This window comes from Mauremys reevesii, linkage group 10 (assembly GCF_016161935.1).
Source record: "Mauremys reevesii isolate NIE-2019 linkage group 10, ASM1616193v1, whole genome shotgun sequence".
Classification (NCBI taxonomy): Eukaryota; Metazoa; Chordata; order Testudines; family Geoemydidae; genus Mauremys; species Mauremys reevesii.
The window spans coordinates 8,648,096-8,665,550 of NC_052632.1; the positions used below are offsets into that span (position 1 = coordinate 8,648,096).

At 45.3% G+C, this 17,455-nt stretch overlaps 2 protein-coding genes across 2 annotated transcripts in view; both read right to left on the minus strand.

Moving 5' to 3' along the window:
- The window catches only part of LRRC28 (leucine rich repeat containing 28), a 76,346-nt gene extending 67,684 nt beyond the window's left edge, over positions 1–8,662 (minus strand). Inside the window, exon 1 of the mRNA XM_039492264.1 lies at positions 8,510–8,662. The gene's annotated coding sequence lies outside the window, so the exon portion shown is untranslated. The remainder of the gene's footprint in view (positions 1–8,509) is intronic.
- On the minus strand, positions 4,674–6,604 carry LOC120373609. The gene is made up of 2 exons (XM_039492266.1): positions 5,979–6,604; positions 4,674–5,285 (listed from the first exon to the last, which is right to left on the minus strand). Exons 1-2 carry the CDS (start codon positions 6,340–6,342, stop codon positions 4,675–4,677), a joined length of 975 nt encoding a protein of 324 aa, XP_039348200.1. The 5' UTR covers positions 6,343–6,604; the 3' UTR covers position 4,674.
- Positions 8,663–17,455: the final 8,793 nt, after the last annotated feature.

Genomic DNA, 17,455 nt, shown 5'->3' on the forward strand with positions numbered 1-17,455 from the left:
TGAGTCCAGACTCCACCCCGAGCCCAAGTCTACATTGAAATGAAACAGCCCTGCAGCCCAGGCCCCACGAGCCCGAGTTGGCCGGCATGGGCTAGCCACAGGATTTTCTTTGCTGTGTAGACATACCCACAGTCCCACATGACATTCTCATAAGCAAAATAAGGAAATGTGGTTTAGATGAAATAATTATAAAGTAGATGAAAAACTGATTTAAATACTGTACTCAAAGAGTAGTTATCCAGTTGGGAGGACATAGCTAGTGGGGTTCCGCAAGGGTCAGTTTTGAATGTGGTACTAGTCAATATTTTCATTAATGACTTGGGATAATGGAGTAGAGCAGTGGTTCTCAAACAAGGGCCGCCGCTTGTTCAGGGAAAGCCCCTGGTGGGCCAGGCCAGTTTGTTTACCTGCTGTGTCCACAGGTTCGGCTGATCGCAGCTCCCACTGGCCGCAGTTCGCCGCTCCAGGCCAATGGGGGCTGCGGGAAGCGGCGGCCAGTACGTCCCTCAGCCCGTGCTGCTTCCCGCAGCTCCCATTGGCCTGGAGCGGCAAATCACGGCCACTGGGAGCTGTGATCGGCCGAACCTGCGGACTTGGCAGGTAAACAAACCGGCCTGGCCCACCAGGGGCTTTCCCTAAACAAGCGGAGGCCCTAGTTTGAGAACCACTGGAGTAGAGAGCATGCTTACAAAATTTGCAGATGGGGATGAATGGGTGTATGGGGGATGGGAGGTGCTATATGGCCGGGAGGGGATGAATGGGTCGGGGGGGCGGGGGAGGTGCTGCTTGGCCAGGTGGGAGGATGAATGGGTCTATGGGGGCAGGAGGTGCTGCATGTCTGGGGGGGAGGGGGCGGGAGATGAATGGGTCTATGGGGGAGGTGCTGCACATCTGGGTGCGGGGGGATGAATGGGTGTATGGGAGTAGGAAAGCAAAGTTCTTCAGTTAGGAAGGGAAAATCAAATGCAACTACAAAATGGGAAGTAACTGGGTAGGTGTTAGTACTGCTGAAAAGGGTCTGAGGGTTATAGTAGACACAAATTGAATACGAGTCAACAACATGATGCACTTGCAAAAAAGGCTAACATTCTGACATGTTTTAGGAGTGTTGTACATAAGGCACAGGAGAGAACTGTCCCACTCTACTCAGCACTGGTGAGGTCTCAGCTGGAGTGCTGTGTCCAATTCTGGGTGCCATTCTGGGTGTACATTTTAGGAAAGATGTAAAGAAATCGGAGAGTCCAGAAGACAGCAACAAAAATGATAAAAGGTTTAAAAAACTTGACCTATGAGGAAAGGTTAAAAAAAAAATACACTTCAGATTTGAAAAAGAAAAAAAAATAGAAAATGAAACGTGCTAAGGTAACAAAACTAAAAATCAATCTAAGCCTGAACTCCCACAGACTTCATTTTACTTCTGCTGTATAGTGTTAACTAACATAATTCTCTTTATGCTTCCGCCTACAGTGGGATACTATCTTGACTAGCACTGCTATAAATAAGAATTTGTTTAACAAAAAAAAAAAACAGGTATCAAGAGTATTGATTAGGAGCCTAGCACAGGAAGTCTATTCAATGGTCTATTCTGCCAATGTGCCAGGGACTTAGGCAGACAAGTTTACATTCATAATGAAAGAACAGACCAGGGAGCTAACAGCTCCTATCTACCAACAATATTTTCTGTTTGCTCTCTTAACTTTTTCTTGATGAAGGCATTTTTAACCACAAGTAGTCCTGGAAGATGACCAGCTACCCAGAAATCAATGTGAACTTTATCTATTGAACAGTAATTGTTGTAAATACAACCTTGTCTCTCAGATAAGACTAAGACTCCTTGTATAGATCAAACTACCTTATCAGTTTGAGTAATGCTCTTGAGCTCCAGAACAAGCATTCACAAACAGTCCATATTCTTCTGTAGAGTTACATAACTATCTTCTTTATAGGCCATTCAGAAATGCTAACCACAGCTCAGACATAACATCCCTCATACACTTCAGTGCCCTTCACCTCTAACTCAGCAGACTGAGTTACCCTCAGGTCAGTTCTGAAAGAGTCATAACCTGTGTTCCCTGTAAGTTGCTTGCTTGCGGGGCTGCCCAGGAAACATTCAAATGCCGCCCAGCTGATAAGCAGATCATGCACAGCCAGCAGCACGAGTTCAGGTGCCCCACCCACCATGTTGCTCCGTCATGTAGCTGCTCCTGGGACCCTCTTGCTGGCAGTGTGTGGAGGCAGGGGCGGCTCTAGGAATTCCACTGCCCCAAGCAGAGCGGCGCGCCATGGGGCGCGCTCTGGCGGTCGCCGGTCCCACGGCTCCGGGGGACCTCTTGCAGACATGCCTGCGGAGGGTCCGCTGGTCCCGCGGCTCTGGTGGACCTCCCGCAGGCATACCTGCGGATGCTCCACCGGAGCCACGGGACCAGCGGACCCTCCGCAGTCATGCCTGCGGGAGGTCCGCCGGAGTCGCCTGCCGCCCTGCCGGCAAAATGCCGCCCCAAGCGCACGCTTGGCTCACTGGGGTCTGGAGCCGGCCCTGGTGGAGGGGTGGGGGGCACTGAGGTCAGGATGTCCCCCTTTCCCCGCCCCAGAGCAGGAGATCAGGGACACAGGCTGACTCAGGACTCAGAGCTGCAGCAGTGTAACTGAGTGAGTGCCTTTCTTAAAGAGACAGTGCACTGTTTCTGAGATTTCCCCAACAGCCAGCTCACAGTCTCTGTCTCTCTCACTCACACCCACACAATCTGTGTATCTCGCTAACACACACAGTGTCTTTCACATTCACCTCCCAACATATACTTGTATTATGATTATTGTTGGTGGTGTTTCTTCTTGGTATTTCCTGCAATGCACATATATTCTCTGTAATTTTATTCTTTCAAAGTGTGTTATTTTAGTGTTTTGACTGGTCTATGCATTTCATAATTTTTATTTCTCATACACTTACATTTAATTCTTTGAGTAGTGAATTCTAAAATGCCTAACCTGTCCTGGCTAGAGTAATTATCCCTATGGTAGATTATAATAAATATTTTTACAAAAGTTAAGTTTTTTGTTTCTACTGGTGGTGCACATCCACACATACTTCGGTGCACATAAAATTTATTCTGCACATGGATGGAAAAATTTAGAGGGAACATTGGTCATAACTATTTTATGGCTGTTCAGTTACCTGTAAGTAAGACAGCATTAGTACAATTCCAAGTGAGCCAGCATCCACATCAGAAACAGCCTTACTATGATTGACAGTTCTTTGTGGACAGTCTTAGGGCATGTTTACACTGGCAGAGTTACAGCCCCGGGAATTACAGCGCCGCTCAGAGCATTGAAGGGAAACCACTGTTGTGCGTTCACACTGTCAAGTGCCTGCGCAATAGTGTGCTCACACTTGCTGCACTTGCAGCGGTATTCGGAGCAGTGCAATCTGGCCAGCTATCCCTCTGCTACTAAGAGTTGTGGGAAGGCGGAGGGAGTCACGGGGCATCCTGGGTCTTGTCCCAAAGCCCCGTGATGCACTACTTTGCATGCCAGCAATCCCTGTGCTTCCGTCTAAATTTGGTGCCAACTTTCAATGGTTTGTGTACTATGCACCCTGCCTCTTTGGGCTGCAAGAATGGATCCCGAACTGTTGACCAGTATGCTGCTCACTCTGACCAACACATCATGAGTGGCAGTGAAGTTATTCCTTAAACTACAAAGGCAAGAGGAGTGCGATTTTGATCTCACCACACGTAGTAGCTATGACACGAGATTGCTTGTGGTATTCATGGGGGTGCTGAGCACAGTGCATAACATTGTAGATGGCTTTGCACAAATGGGCTTCCCTAACTGCGGAGGGGCAATAGATGGCATGCATATTCCAATTCTGGCACCAGACCACCTAGCCACTCAGTACATTAATCACAAGGGGTACTTCTCAATGGTTCACCAGGTGCTTGTGGATCACCGTGAGCATTTCACAGACATTAACGCATGCTGGTCTGGAAAGGTGCATGACACATGCATCTTTCAGAATGCTGGCTTGTTCAGGAAGCTGAAAGCAGGGACTTTCTTCCTGGACCAGAAGGTCACCGTAGGGGAAGTCGAAATGCCCATTGTGATGCTGGGAGACCCTGCCTACCCCTTAATGCCGTGGCTTATGAAGCCATACAGAGGGCAACTTGACAGCAGCAAGGAGCAGTTCAGTAACAGGCTGAGCAAATGCCGAATGTCTGTTGAGTGTGCTTTTGGTCATTTAAAAGCCCGCTAGCACTGCCTCTATGGGAAACTGAACCTGGCCGATGACAATATTCCTATGCTTATAGCCACGGGCTGTATGCTCCATATTTGTGAAGGGAAGGGTGAAAATTTCACTCAGGGCTGGACTCAGCACCTGGAGGCTGAATTTGAACAGCAAGAGACCAGGGCTATTAGAAAGGCACAGCATGGAGCTATAAGCATCAGCAATGCCGCGAGGCAGCAATTTTAAGCTGAAAGCCACTAATATTTGTTGCTATGCTTGGGAGTGCAGTGCTTGTATTGCTAGGAGGTGATTGGTGCAGATGATGCAATATGGGGGTTTAACATAATTGTATGTTGCATTGCAGGGCTCTTTTTGCTTTCAGTTAATAGAATAAAGATGGCTTACAAACCAACACAATTCTTTTATTAAAAAACAACAACTGGAGGAGAGAGTCAAACCAAAAAAAAACCATCAGCCGTGAGGGGAATGGAGGAAGGGAAGGTCCCAGGAGGAGGCAGGGTTCCGGGATGGCTAAAGATTTGTGTATGTCCAGGGATCATATCCAACCTCCTTTGGAGTACAGTGCAGTGGGTACTGTACTTCAGCAGGGCCAAACTGCAGAGGGATGGGTGAGAGTGCAGTGGGTAGTGGGAGTTTGCAGTGCTGGATTGTGAGGGGGGAGAGTAGAATGCCGCGGGTATAGACTGGAGCCAGGAGGTTGATAAGAGTGTGTTGGCGGTGTCTGGGGGGAGCATGGGAAAGAGTTTTGCGACAGCGGCTGTGGGGGAGGGCGGGTGCGAAGCTGCTTGGTTTGCAGAGCTAGTATCGCTTGGAGTGTGTCTGCTTGGTACTCCATAACCGCTCCATGGCTTCATTCTGGCATTCTCCTTTCGGTCCCTCTTCTCGCTGTCCTGCCACTCCTTCAATTTTTGTTTCTCAGTGACTGAGTGCATCATAACATCACGCAGAAAGTCCTCCTTAGCTCTTCTCGGCTGCCTTCTAATTCTGCACAGCCATTCAGCTGCCAATAACAAAGAGGGAGGCTGGGCTCCCAAGATCATCTCTGTGAAGTTTAAACGCAACATTTTACAGAAGCACTATTGTTTGCAACACCGATTCAGTGATTTAAAACACAGCCAGTACTCTCACACCTGCCACTAACTGGCTGACCTCAGGAAAGCACACGAGCCACAAGATCCCCAAAATGGTGAGCAGCCGCAGGGGCAGGGTAAATCACTCTTCCCGGACCCTGCTATACACTGGGCGCGTGGCTCTTGGGGAGAGCCAGCAGAATGGGGGAGCCTGATAATCATTCCTGTCCCCACATTTTCCACAGAATGTGATCATTATGGAAGATATCTCGCTGCTGAGGGTGAGCAGGGAATCAAGGGAGGGTCTTCTCCAAGACTGCCACTTCCTCCTTGGCCCCTATGCAGCTCACCTGTGTGCAGCAATGGTCCATCCCCATCCCCATCCCCACCCCGATCCCGGGACAGCACAGTAGTGCAGGAAAGTTACCATTAATGGGGCAAGAAAAAAAAGCAGCTCTGTCAAAGAACCCGCGGCAGCGGATTGCCCAGTATCTCCACGAGAGTTCCTGGAGATCTCGGAGGGAGATTCCCATGAAGTGAGGGAGTCAATCAACAGCCTATTTTGCTGCTGAGATTAGGCATGCGGTGGGAGACAAGCCTGCATTCTACAACCCTCCTGCCCCCAACAACTCGCTTCAGCGATTCCCAAAATCAAATCCACTTACCAGGGGCCTCCTCTCCTGCTTGCACTTCACCAACATCTGATAGCTGAGACTGGCTAGCCTCCTCTGGGGTAGAAAAGAGCTCCTGGCTGCATGTATCTCTGACCTCAGAGTCATCCTCTTCCTCTGGGTCCCCCTCCTCATCCAAGATTTTCTCCTCCTGGCTCCGTTCACTTTCGACTGGCATGTGAGCCACTGAAGTATCCACAGTGGTCTTCACAGTGGAGGTGGACTTGCCGCTGAGTATTGCGTCCAGCTCTTTGTAGAACCGGCGCAGCACCGGAGCAGTGGTTTGCATCCTACACCTTGTTGTGTGCATTCTGCAGGTCCTTAACTTTGATCCTGAACTGCAATGTGTCCCGGTCATGGCCCCTTTCTGTCATACATCGTGAAATCTGTCTGTAGGTATCATAATTCCTACGGCTGGAGCGCAGCTGGGACTAGACAACCTCCTTTTCCCAAATGCTGATGAGGTCCAGCAGCTCGGCATTGCTCCAAGCAGGGGATCAGGCTGTTATGTGGAGCAGGCACTGCCACCTGGAAAGATGTGCTGAGACCACTACACACATCACCGAGCAAACAGGAAGGGGACTTTCAAAATTCCAAAGGAATTTATGGAGCGGGGATGATGGTTGGTCACCTGAGGGCAGGGCAGTAGAGTTCAAACCGATGACCAGAGGCAAGAACAGTCATTGTGGGACACCTCCTGGAGGCCAATTGCAGCGCTTGTAATCGACCACAGTGTCTACACTGGCACCGCAGCCTCGGTGCGGAAAGCTGTACGCCTCTCGTTGGGGTGGTTTTTTTAAAGCGCTGCAACTGCGCAGTTTCTGCGCATTAAGTGGCTTGGCAGTGTGTACAACTCGGAGTTACAGTGCAGAAAGCTGCTTTACTGTGCAGAAACTTGCCAGGGTAGACAGGGCCTTAGACAAATGAAAACAGAGACAATTGCCCTCACCTCTAGAAAGAATCAGTAAGGCAACATATAAGGAAAGCTCACATTTCTAGTGCCCAGGCTTTCCCAGTTCAGTGGACAGATGGCTTCATTCTCCAGGACTTTAAACCACGCATGTCACAACAACATACATTTTTTTCTCTTAAAAAAAAGCATAAAAAACACTCACGTGATGTACTGAGAGAATATTTGAGTATTATTATATCATGTTCCCCATTACAAGACATGACCATAGAATGCTCACTATCAAAAGTAGCCATGACTGATGCAGAACAAAAAGGTTACTGCACGTCTTAAATATCTCAGACTGTAGATTCCACTTTTCTACTGTATTATGTACATTTCTGAAAGCATGAATTGGCTTGTAATGTGGATTTTTTACAAGCACCAAAGACACGAAAGCATCCAAAAACAGTCTAAAATCTTTTGCAACATGCCATCCAGATGTTCTTTACTGAAAGCTGAAATTATGGAAAACTACACAACTCAGACTCAACATCCCCAGTGGACCAAATGTAACCCTGGCATAAGCAGGCACAATGACTGGTGAGTTCAATGGGAGTTTTGTGTACTCATGCCAGAGACGAGTTTGACCCACTGTGTTTGGGTTCCCACTTCCAAGGTCAACTACATACACTTTCCCACTCCCAGCAGCCAGATGGTTCATCACTAAATACCTCCCTTTCAAAGCACTGAGACTGAGTTCAGTAACTGATGGCATGAGAGCACAGGCCACAGAGAAAGGGGTGGCTGTTCCAGTCCTACATGGAGGTTACGAGTGGAGTTCTGGAAAACCAGTTGCTTCTACATCACTGGAGAAAGGAGAGAATGAATGGGATAATGGGGAACTGGGGGCTGCTGTTTCATAGGGTGGGGGGACTGGGTGCATGGATGTACTGTGAGAGGAACCAACCAGGAAAAGGCTGTATCACTAGGAGGTTAGGGAGATGAATAGATGGAGTGGGGGGATTGGGAGGTGTACTACTGGGTGGAGGGATGAATAGATCTATGGTGGAGGGAAGGAGAGATGTTGAATGGCTGGGTGGGGGAATGGGACATGCTATATGGCTGGGTAGGGGGATGAATCGGTGTGTGATGGGGGATTGAGAAATGCCATCTGGGGAAGATGAAGGAGTGTATGATGGGGTTCTGGGTGGTGAGTATAGCTGGGTGAGGGGATGAATGGGTGCATGGGGGGGTTGGGAGGTGCTGTGTGGAGAGATGAATGGGTGCATGTGGAGGTGATGGGTGAGGAGATGGGACATGCTGTATGACTGGGTAGGAAATGAATGGCTGTATAAGGGGGTTGGGAAGTGCTGTATGGCCGGGGGGGAGGGGAACAGGGGGCGGTGCTGTATGGCGGGGGGGATGTTGTCCGTTACGCCGCGCCCATCACCGCGGCCCGGGGACGAGCTCCAGTAGCACCGGGAGCCGGTGAGCAGAGGGGCCCGTGTCGGGAGCTGCTGCAGCCGCAGGGGAAGGATCCCCGCCAGCAGCGGGCGAGGCGCTGGATGTGTCGCGGGGGGAAGGGGGGGTCAGGCCACTCAGTCCCACGGAAGGGGAGGGGCGGGTCACTTACCTGCGCTCCCTACGGGCGGGGCGGGCCTGCGGCCTCGGCTCTCAGCGCCGTCGCCAGGGGACAGGAACCCCGCGAGCGCTCCCTCCGGCCAGATCTCGCGAGAGCTTGGCCGCCTCCGAGCTCTGACTCCTCCTATGCCAGCCCTCGGGGGCGTGGCTTCAGGGGCCTTGGCGGGCGGGGTTGACGCTCCCCGCGTATCCTGACGTGTGCGGGGAGGGGTCACCCTGTCAGTGCAACGTTCTGCCCTACGTACCGTCTGTGCCTGAACACGTTCCCTGGTTACACCTTGTCGCCTTGATTTCCAGGGGTCAAAACAACATTCCCCCCCCCCCCACTGATCAGAACTGTAGGGAAATGTCCATCACTGGGCTCTGTGTGAGACTATATGAAGCCTTGTCTGGTTTGGTGCTACCACATGTTAGCAAATGTGTTGACCAGTGTGTTTTAAATCGTGTTAACCTCGTGGAGTTAGTCTGGAAGGACCCCTAGGCTTTAACTCAGCCACTTTAGCCTGTGTTAAAGGTAGTGTGCCTTGTCTAGATTAGACTTAAAATGTGTTTCTTAGCCCCTGTTAAGCCTTAACACACATCCCAGCCTTAACTCCTAGTTTAGATAAGGCCTTGTTTTTTCTGATACTGTTTGTAGATACATGTGATGTACTCAGAACTCTTACAGTAGCATTTCACTCATATTCAGAATATTTAACATTGCTGGGTTAAGAACCTTCTAAAAGCTGCCCTGTTTCTTTAAGAGAAGTCTTTGGAAGGGACATACCCTTAGTAAAACTCCCTTAAACTTCCATGGATTGGTTATCCTCTCATGACTGGCAAGTCTAGAGCATTGTCTCTGTTTCTAATTGGTTGGTCTTTTTATCCATCATTCACTGTATTCTGAGCTTTGTGGATATCAGGCTACTTTGAGAGAAGCATGAAAGAGATTTTTATTGGTGCCATGAATTTTGACTTCTTTGTGATTAACATACTGTATAAATAAATGTACACAAAGCTAAAGATTTACACTGATGTTAAAAGTGCAACTCAACAGCAGCATTATGTGTTTGAATGGAACAGAAGTGAGAAACTAAGACAACAAAAAAGAATGTAAGAGGATAATTCATTTACACTCTCAAGTTCATTTTTCCTTCTAGGAAGTTTGTTGGCTTTCTTATTCATTTTACTGGAGAGTAGTTACCTAATGAATGTGACCTTTAAAAAGGTTAATGATGAATTAAGTACATTAATTGAAGGAATATCTCAATCATCCTTAGGAAAATGGATTGTGCTTATGACTAACCAGGGAAGTTGGGAGGTACAGCAAAACAGATATTTTCTTAAAGGCCAGTTGAACAATTTTGTGAATCCTCAGTAAAGTTATTTTTGGGGAGCATCCCCTCAATTTTTCCTTCTCCCTTTCATCTTCTTCCTATCTTCCTTTTCCCTCATGCTCAGGAGGGAAAATGTATAAGAGACATTCGCTCTTTTCCCAACTGATCAAGGTAATTACACAGCATCAGACTATAGAGCCTTATATTAAATTTGGGATTGTCTCTACACTGTTTGAAGGAAAAGATGAATGTATATGACTCCCTTCAGAGACCATCTATACTACCTCTTAATTAGCACAAGGGTCACTATGGAATTATGTGAGCTGTTCACCCATTTCTTGCCAAAACAGGACCAACCTGGGATTTGAAATTCTCCCACATCCTACAGCTGTATCACTGGCCCACCGCTACCTACCCCTTTTTAAATGGTGTTACGGTGTCCCATTCAGCCTGGATGGGCTTTCATGATCTTCCCCAAGCAATCGGTCATAGGTTTATGATGAAGTTACTTCTTCACTGGAAGCCCTGCCAAAGCAGTGACTCAGCAGTGTGAATTCATTGGCTGGAGGGCCCTGCAGCCTCCATGATCTTTCACCCTGAATCCTATTCCATCTGCTGTTTTGGTTACAGTAGCGACACTACTGAAAGATGAGATTAGGAATTTTTTTCTTGCTTGATACTATCATGGTCTCTTCAGTTTATGTCACCAGACTCTCTGAGCAGTGCTCATATATCTGTGCTTGACAGCTGATCTTTCAAGGCTTGAGCCTGCATACCACAGAAGTGACATGTTGCTTTTATAATCACAAGGTTAAAAGTGATGAGCAGGACAGGGAGTGCTGGGAACCTGATCCTGCATTAAGGAAAGTGCTGCTGTGTAGCTGCTAAGTTACTCCTATCCAATAGCAAGAGGCTGGCTACGAGGGGAGTTTATTGCTAAGAAATCATCATCTCGCTACCTACACCCTGCCTCTTGAGAGGGGGCTGGAGACTTACTTCTGCTTGGAGCAGAGCATTACACCTCCTAGTGCGTAACCTTATTTGTGGCCACACATACCGATTACACTTACACTGAAGTGCAGCAACTTTACAGGAGAAGACCTATGTGTTCTCCAGTCACCACTGGCCTGGAAAGTAGAGCTCCACCAACTAGTCTATTTTTTGACTTGGGGCTAAATTCTGTCCCTGGAGTTAATTGGCATAATTCCATTGACTAGAATTGCACGTTCTTATACCAGAGCTAAATATGGCCCCAGTCAAATGCCTGACTGATGATGTATGGTGCTGTGTTTCCAGGCTAATTGCACAAGCTTGGAAAGATGCAGGTAGTGGCTTCTGTAATCTAATAGTAAAGCCTTCTGTAGTCATCATATGCTGTCTTGCTTAGATAGGGCCAGATATAAACATGAAGTAGTGGTAATAGTTTTAAGGTTTTGTTGTTATTGTCGCAAGATTTTTAGCTCTCAGTTTTGCAGATTCCGGGGATTCAGATAATTCATCTGGGTTTAGAGCTGAACCTGCACAATTTGAATCTCTTCAGGCTCCGCAATCACTAGTTTTGATGGATAAGCCTTTTCCATCCAATATTGTGGATACTGCTCATGTTGAAACATATTCACTAATTGCACTTTGTAAATTTGACTTTGAAATTCAAAAACGTTCACTCCATAGTCAAAGACCTGTCTTGTCAGTAGTGGAGTCAACAACATTAGTTTTAGCGACATGTCTCAGAAAAATGAATTGGTTTCTCTTTTAGTGGCAATTAAAAATAATATATTCTGAGCTAATTCACATGTTAAACCTTTTGTGCTCACACCAAAAAGTAGGTTTTCTTGGACACAGTTCTCTTTTGAGAAGTACATAAGGCACTTCCCTTATGAGAAGTACATAAGGATGGTCCCACCAGGATTGGGTGGAGCCTCTTCCCAGGAGGGGAAGTACTTGATGGTGGTCTGTGGAGGGCTACTGGGTAAATAGTTCTCTTTTCCAACTGCTAAATCTGATTATATGAATCTAAAAATACATTAAATACTTTCATAATATTTTCCAAATGAGCAATTGCTGTAGTTGCCACAGGGGTGTTATATGATTGCAAATGGGAGGAGGAGGTGATCCTTTGGATCACTAACAGCAAGTGGGACGTACATGAGATAATCTTTCAGTTAAGTAATATTGCCAACCACAAACATTGCAAAATCATGGGTCAGGCTCCTAAAATCATGAGATTTTTAAAATAATGGGTGAAATCCTGGTCTCATTGCCGTTAATGGTAAAGCTCCCTTTGATTTCTACGGAGCCAGGATTTCATCCAGTAAATCTGGGGCTCTTTATTTGCCTTCTAGTTTTTGAGCCTATAGGGTTCATGATTTCAACTTTTTCCTCCACAACCGTTACAATTTTCTTTTAATAAAAACTGATATCTCAAGTAATCACCTGATTCCACAAGCTGGAGCTTTAAAAAGATCCTCAGAATATCACAAGAATCAAAATAAAAGCACAAGTGTTGGCAACACTGATTAAGATGTCGTGTACACTATGAAAAAATTTGCTGACCCCTGCCATAGATTCTGGGGACCCAATGCAGGAAAACATATCTATTTAGCAAAAGGAACAGGAGTACTTGTGGCATCTTAGAGACTAACAAATTTATTTGAGCATAAGCTTTCGTGGGCTACAGCCCACTTAATCGGATGCATAGAATGGAACATATAGTGAGGAGATATATATATATATACACATTCAGAGAACATGAAAAGGTGGGAGTTGTCCTACCAACTCTAAGAGGCTAATTAATTAAGAGAAAAAACTTTTGTAGTGATAATCAAGATAGCCCATTACAGACAGTTTGACAAGAGGTGTGAGAATACTTAACATGGCGAAATAGATTCAATGTGTGTAATGTCTCAGCCATTCCCAGTCTCTATTCCAGTCTAAGCTGATAGTGTCTAATTTGCATATTAATTCAAGTTCAGCAGTTTCTCATTGGAGTCTGTTTTTTAAGCTTTTCTGTTGCGAAATTGCCACCTTTAGGTCTGTTACTGAGTGGCCAGAGAGGTTGAAGTGTTCTCCTACTGGTTTTTTAATGTTATGATTCCTGATGTCAGATTTGTTTCCATTTATTCTTTTGCGTAGAGACTGTCTGGTTTGGCCAATGTAGATGGCAGAGGGGCATTGCTGGCACATGATGTCATATATCACGTTGGTAAATGTGCAGGTGAACGAGCCTCTGATGGCATGGCTGATGTGATTAGGTCCTATGATGATGTCATTTGACTAGATATGTGGACAGAGTTGGCATCAGGCTTTGTTGCAAGGATAGGTTCCTGGGTTAGTGTTTTTGTTCAGTGGTGTGTGGTTGCTGGTGAGTATTTGCTTCAGGTTGGGGGGCTGTCTGTAAGCGAGGACAGGTCTGTCTCCCAAGATCTGTGAGAGTGAGGGATCATTTTCAGGATAGGTTGTAGATCTTTGATGATGCGCTGGAGAGATTTTAGTTGGGGGCTGAAGGTGATGGCTAGTGGCATTCTGTTATTTTCTTTGTTGGGCCTGTCTTGTAGTAGGTGACTTCTGGGTAATCTTCTGGCTCTGTAGCTTTACTTTCTGTTTTCCTCATTATATTTTGTACTTTCAATCTTTCCAAATTTGTGTTAAAAGAAATGGAAAAGAGCTAGTTCATCCTCTGGCCTGGGCTTTGATTGTTCCTACAACATCCAGTATTTGCTACTGCTTCATCCAGTCTCAGTTTAAATTACTCCACTGGGAGAGATACTGTTCCATAGTCTGCTCAATATCAAAATTAAGACATTTTTACCAAATATGCCATCCAGATTTAGCTTTGCTTAAAATTTCATCTTTATTGTTTCTACTTATTCCTATCCTTTGCAACATCCTAAATAAGGCCTTTCCTTTTTTGATGTTCACACCTTTCACAGAATCATAGAAATGTAGGTCTGGAAGGGACCTCAAGAGGTCATTTACTCCAGCCCACTCTGCTGAGGCAGGCAGGCAAGGACACTTACACAGAGGACCCTTACACCGAGGACAATACCAAAATGTTAAGATCTTTATTAAAATGAATGAAAGAATAAGCAAAGATATAAAACACAGAGTCACAAAGACGTAATACAATTCTATGGCCCCTGGTGATAACATCTCTGTTCTAAAAGACTACTTAAACTAGCATACTCCATCTTTCCTTGAAGACCTGGTAGTTGGAGACAGAGGACCAAGGCTGGCAGGCCCGATGAATTCAATGGTCCAGGCTCCCCAAATTGCTAGGGATCAGGTTTCAGTGCTGAGTAGCTGAACTACATTGCAAAGCTGAGCTGATAGCTTGATAGAAGATAGGAAAGAGCTACCTCCCTGCATAGTTGTTTGCCCTCTGATAGGGTTCTGGCACTGCTTTAATCAGAGCAACCTACCATGCTGAAATCTTATTTCCTCACCCAGATAAATCTTTGGGTACACTTACTCTATAGGCTAACATATATTCATACATATTAATATCGATTATCTCATCCCCAAAACCATTGGCCAGTACGTCCCTCGGCCCGCACCGCTTCCAGCAGCTCCCATTGGCGTGGAGCACCAAACTGCGGCCAGTGGGAGCCACGACCAGCTGGACCTGCGGACACGGCAGGTAAACCGGCCCGGCCCACCAGGGGCTTTCCCTACACAAGCGGCATGCCAAGTTTGGGAAACACTGCTCTAGGTAATCAAACAGGATACCGGACTGTAGGTTCCTTGCGTTACAGCCAACTATTATGAGTAACATATACTGGAATTCAGCATAAACAAAACCCAAGAAAATAACAATATAATCAATCAAACCAATGAAGAAAACACATTATGCAACATAGCAAGCTAGCAAAATAGTGTTATGGGCTACAAGAGGAGAACTTCCCTAAAGTATTTGTGTTTTTGCTGGTGCAGAAAAGGATTCATGTAACTGAAGAGAATAGGTCATCTTATGTGTTGTTTCCCAATGTCCAGCTTATCTCATTAGCAAATCATGTTAGTGCAGCAGATCCTGCTTAGCTGAGCATAACAAAGTTACAGCTAATGGTTTCAATACTGTTTACATTGAATCCTAAGCCTTTGCTAAATCAGCTGTTGCCTCCCAAACAGTACCCAGAATTGCAAGGCAGATGGAGCCCTTGCATGCCTAGTGGCCGTATTCCAGTGGTTAATGATTATGTGACATCTGCATTTATGCTTAAATTGTTCTTTTATTTAATTACCTCAAATATATTAAACTTTAATTGACTCCCTTTCACTTTGATTTGTTTCAATTCTATGCCCTAATGAGAGACCTGAAGTGCTCTAATTTGAATTAAAATGACATGTTTTGCCCTTTTGTTTTGGTAAAACGTTTGTTCAAAAGAGTAGCTTTTAAAACAGTGTCCACCTCAGATTTGTGCTGAGCTGATGATTTGAAGGAAACTTCCTGAAAGTGAGATCAATTAGGCCATGGAATAGACTGGGGAAGTGGTAGAAGCTCCTAGTAGTCCAAAGGGAACAATCCTAGCAGATGACATACTAATAGTGGATTTTTAACCTGAACTGCACTCTTTGCTCACTGCAGTTCCCAGTGATATTACTAATATTAAGTGTGCAAGGACTGATGCCTGCTTGACATCCCTAGAGACCAAATTCCACTGTTAATACACAGAGCAAGTACAGGAAAGGCAGAACAAGCTTCCTCTCCCCCTATCCCTTCCCCACTGCTCCAGCCAGAGGATCGAAAAAAGGGTGAGAGAATAGCTCAGTCTCCATGGCTTATCCAGTTGTGAGCCTCTCTTTAGAGAGGGCGAAGAATGTAAACAACTGAGACTGGGATTTTTACTGTGTGGACACTGGTTGGCTAGGAACTCAATTAAAGCTACCAAACTCATTTCACATAAACCAGCATCATTCCTTATCTACTCCTATTGCTGCTGTTTGCTACCTGTCGGGTGCATTTATTAAAAAACTCTTTTTTTTGCTTTCTTTTTAGATTTTAGGTTATAAAACTCCTTAAATGTGACAGGTTTCCCTGAATTAAGACCATTTGTGCTCAGCTCAGAATTTTATCTCCAGCTTTCCCCACTCACTTTTAACTCAAGAAATAGTACAAGTTAAGCAGCAGATTTATACCACATGTAGATGTTTGTTAGTTTCAAGCTGCAAGTGGCATGACACATTCTTTGGTCTATTTTTTACATGACCTCGGTAATATTTTTACCGCTGCCCTCTGCTGTCATTGAAGTTGTACAATGGTTGTCTCCAGTTCTATTCTTCATTCTGCCTGGGCCAAGATCTGCCACCCGTTTCTTTTCACTGCAGTTGCTTTGAGTTTTATCTACAGAAGAGGGTCAATATTTGTCCAGCTAGTAGTTTTAGAGGACCATCTAAGCACTTTTGACTGTGCATTGGATCCAATCAAAGCAAAACTTCTTATATATATGACAGCAGAGGTCTAAAAATGTCACTCACATTCACCTCAGGCTGTTTCTGTTTCAGGTCATCCAACTTATTTAGTGCTTTTATTCACTGCTATGCATCTCTGTTCCATTTCTGCAATATTTGGAAATCACATTTTCTCTTGACTTTTCTTTTTCTTGCATCTTAGCCCTTCAATCTTCTTCTGAAGGAGATAAATTGATCCCGGGCACTTTTGTGTATATTTTGCATGAGACATTAAAACTGAAGCCCTGTCTTCTCTGTATGGACATTAAAGATCCATGCACTTTTTGTAAGTTTGCCCAGCACCCTTGGCTAAAACGTTCAGCCTTCCATCTGGCTGCCATAGTTCATCCCAGAGTTGACTATAATACTCTGGAGAGTGAAGTGTGAGTGTAAATTTTTCTATTTTTTTTTTAAATAACACATAGCTGAATCTGCATATTTTCATCTTCCTAGTTACAAATATGTATTTTCAGTTAACATTATTCCAACTCAATTGCCTAAGATCTTGGTTGTATAAGACTGAACTTTTTTTTATTCTGCCGTTTGTATCAGGACAGTGTTAATGTCAGGGCCTGATTACGTTATGACAGAAGTGAGACAGGTGGTGAGCTGTTTTTCATACCTTGTGCATATAAATAGTGAAGGAAACAAGTGTGGTGTGTACACAGCTCTTTGAGTTATGTAGGCATCTAGTGGAACCTGCTTATAGTGAATTTAGGTTATAGTGGACTTCTGTCCCAGAGCCCAATGAGAGATCTGTGTGTAAAGGGCTTGCAAAATTTAGCCCTTTATGGTGAAGTCATCTAGTGGTTATAACTGCATTCCAGCATTTATTCCAAGTGATTGCTTTACCTATCGGCTTCATTTTTGAATAACACAGCAGGTACAGCCTAAAACGCTACTCCATCTTTTTTAATGGACTCTCTGTAGGAAGCTTCTGTTGCTGTTAAAACACAGATTTTCTAGCAGCAGTAAAGGGGTTAAAGAGCAAAAAAATGAATGGAACTTTGAGTTGAGATACATTAAGTAATTTAAGTGAATTCCTGAGCAGTGGGTCTGTAGAAAGTTAAGCAGCCAAAGTTTGAGCAAAAATTGATGAAAGAAGAAGTGATAATGAAATTGGGCTGAGCCATTTCTAAGGAGGTGCTCAAGAAGCTGATATCTTGCACAAATGTCTG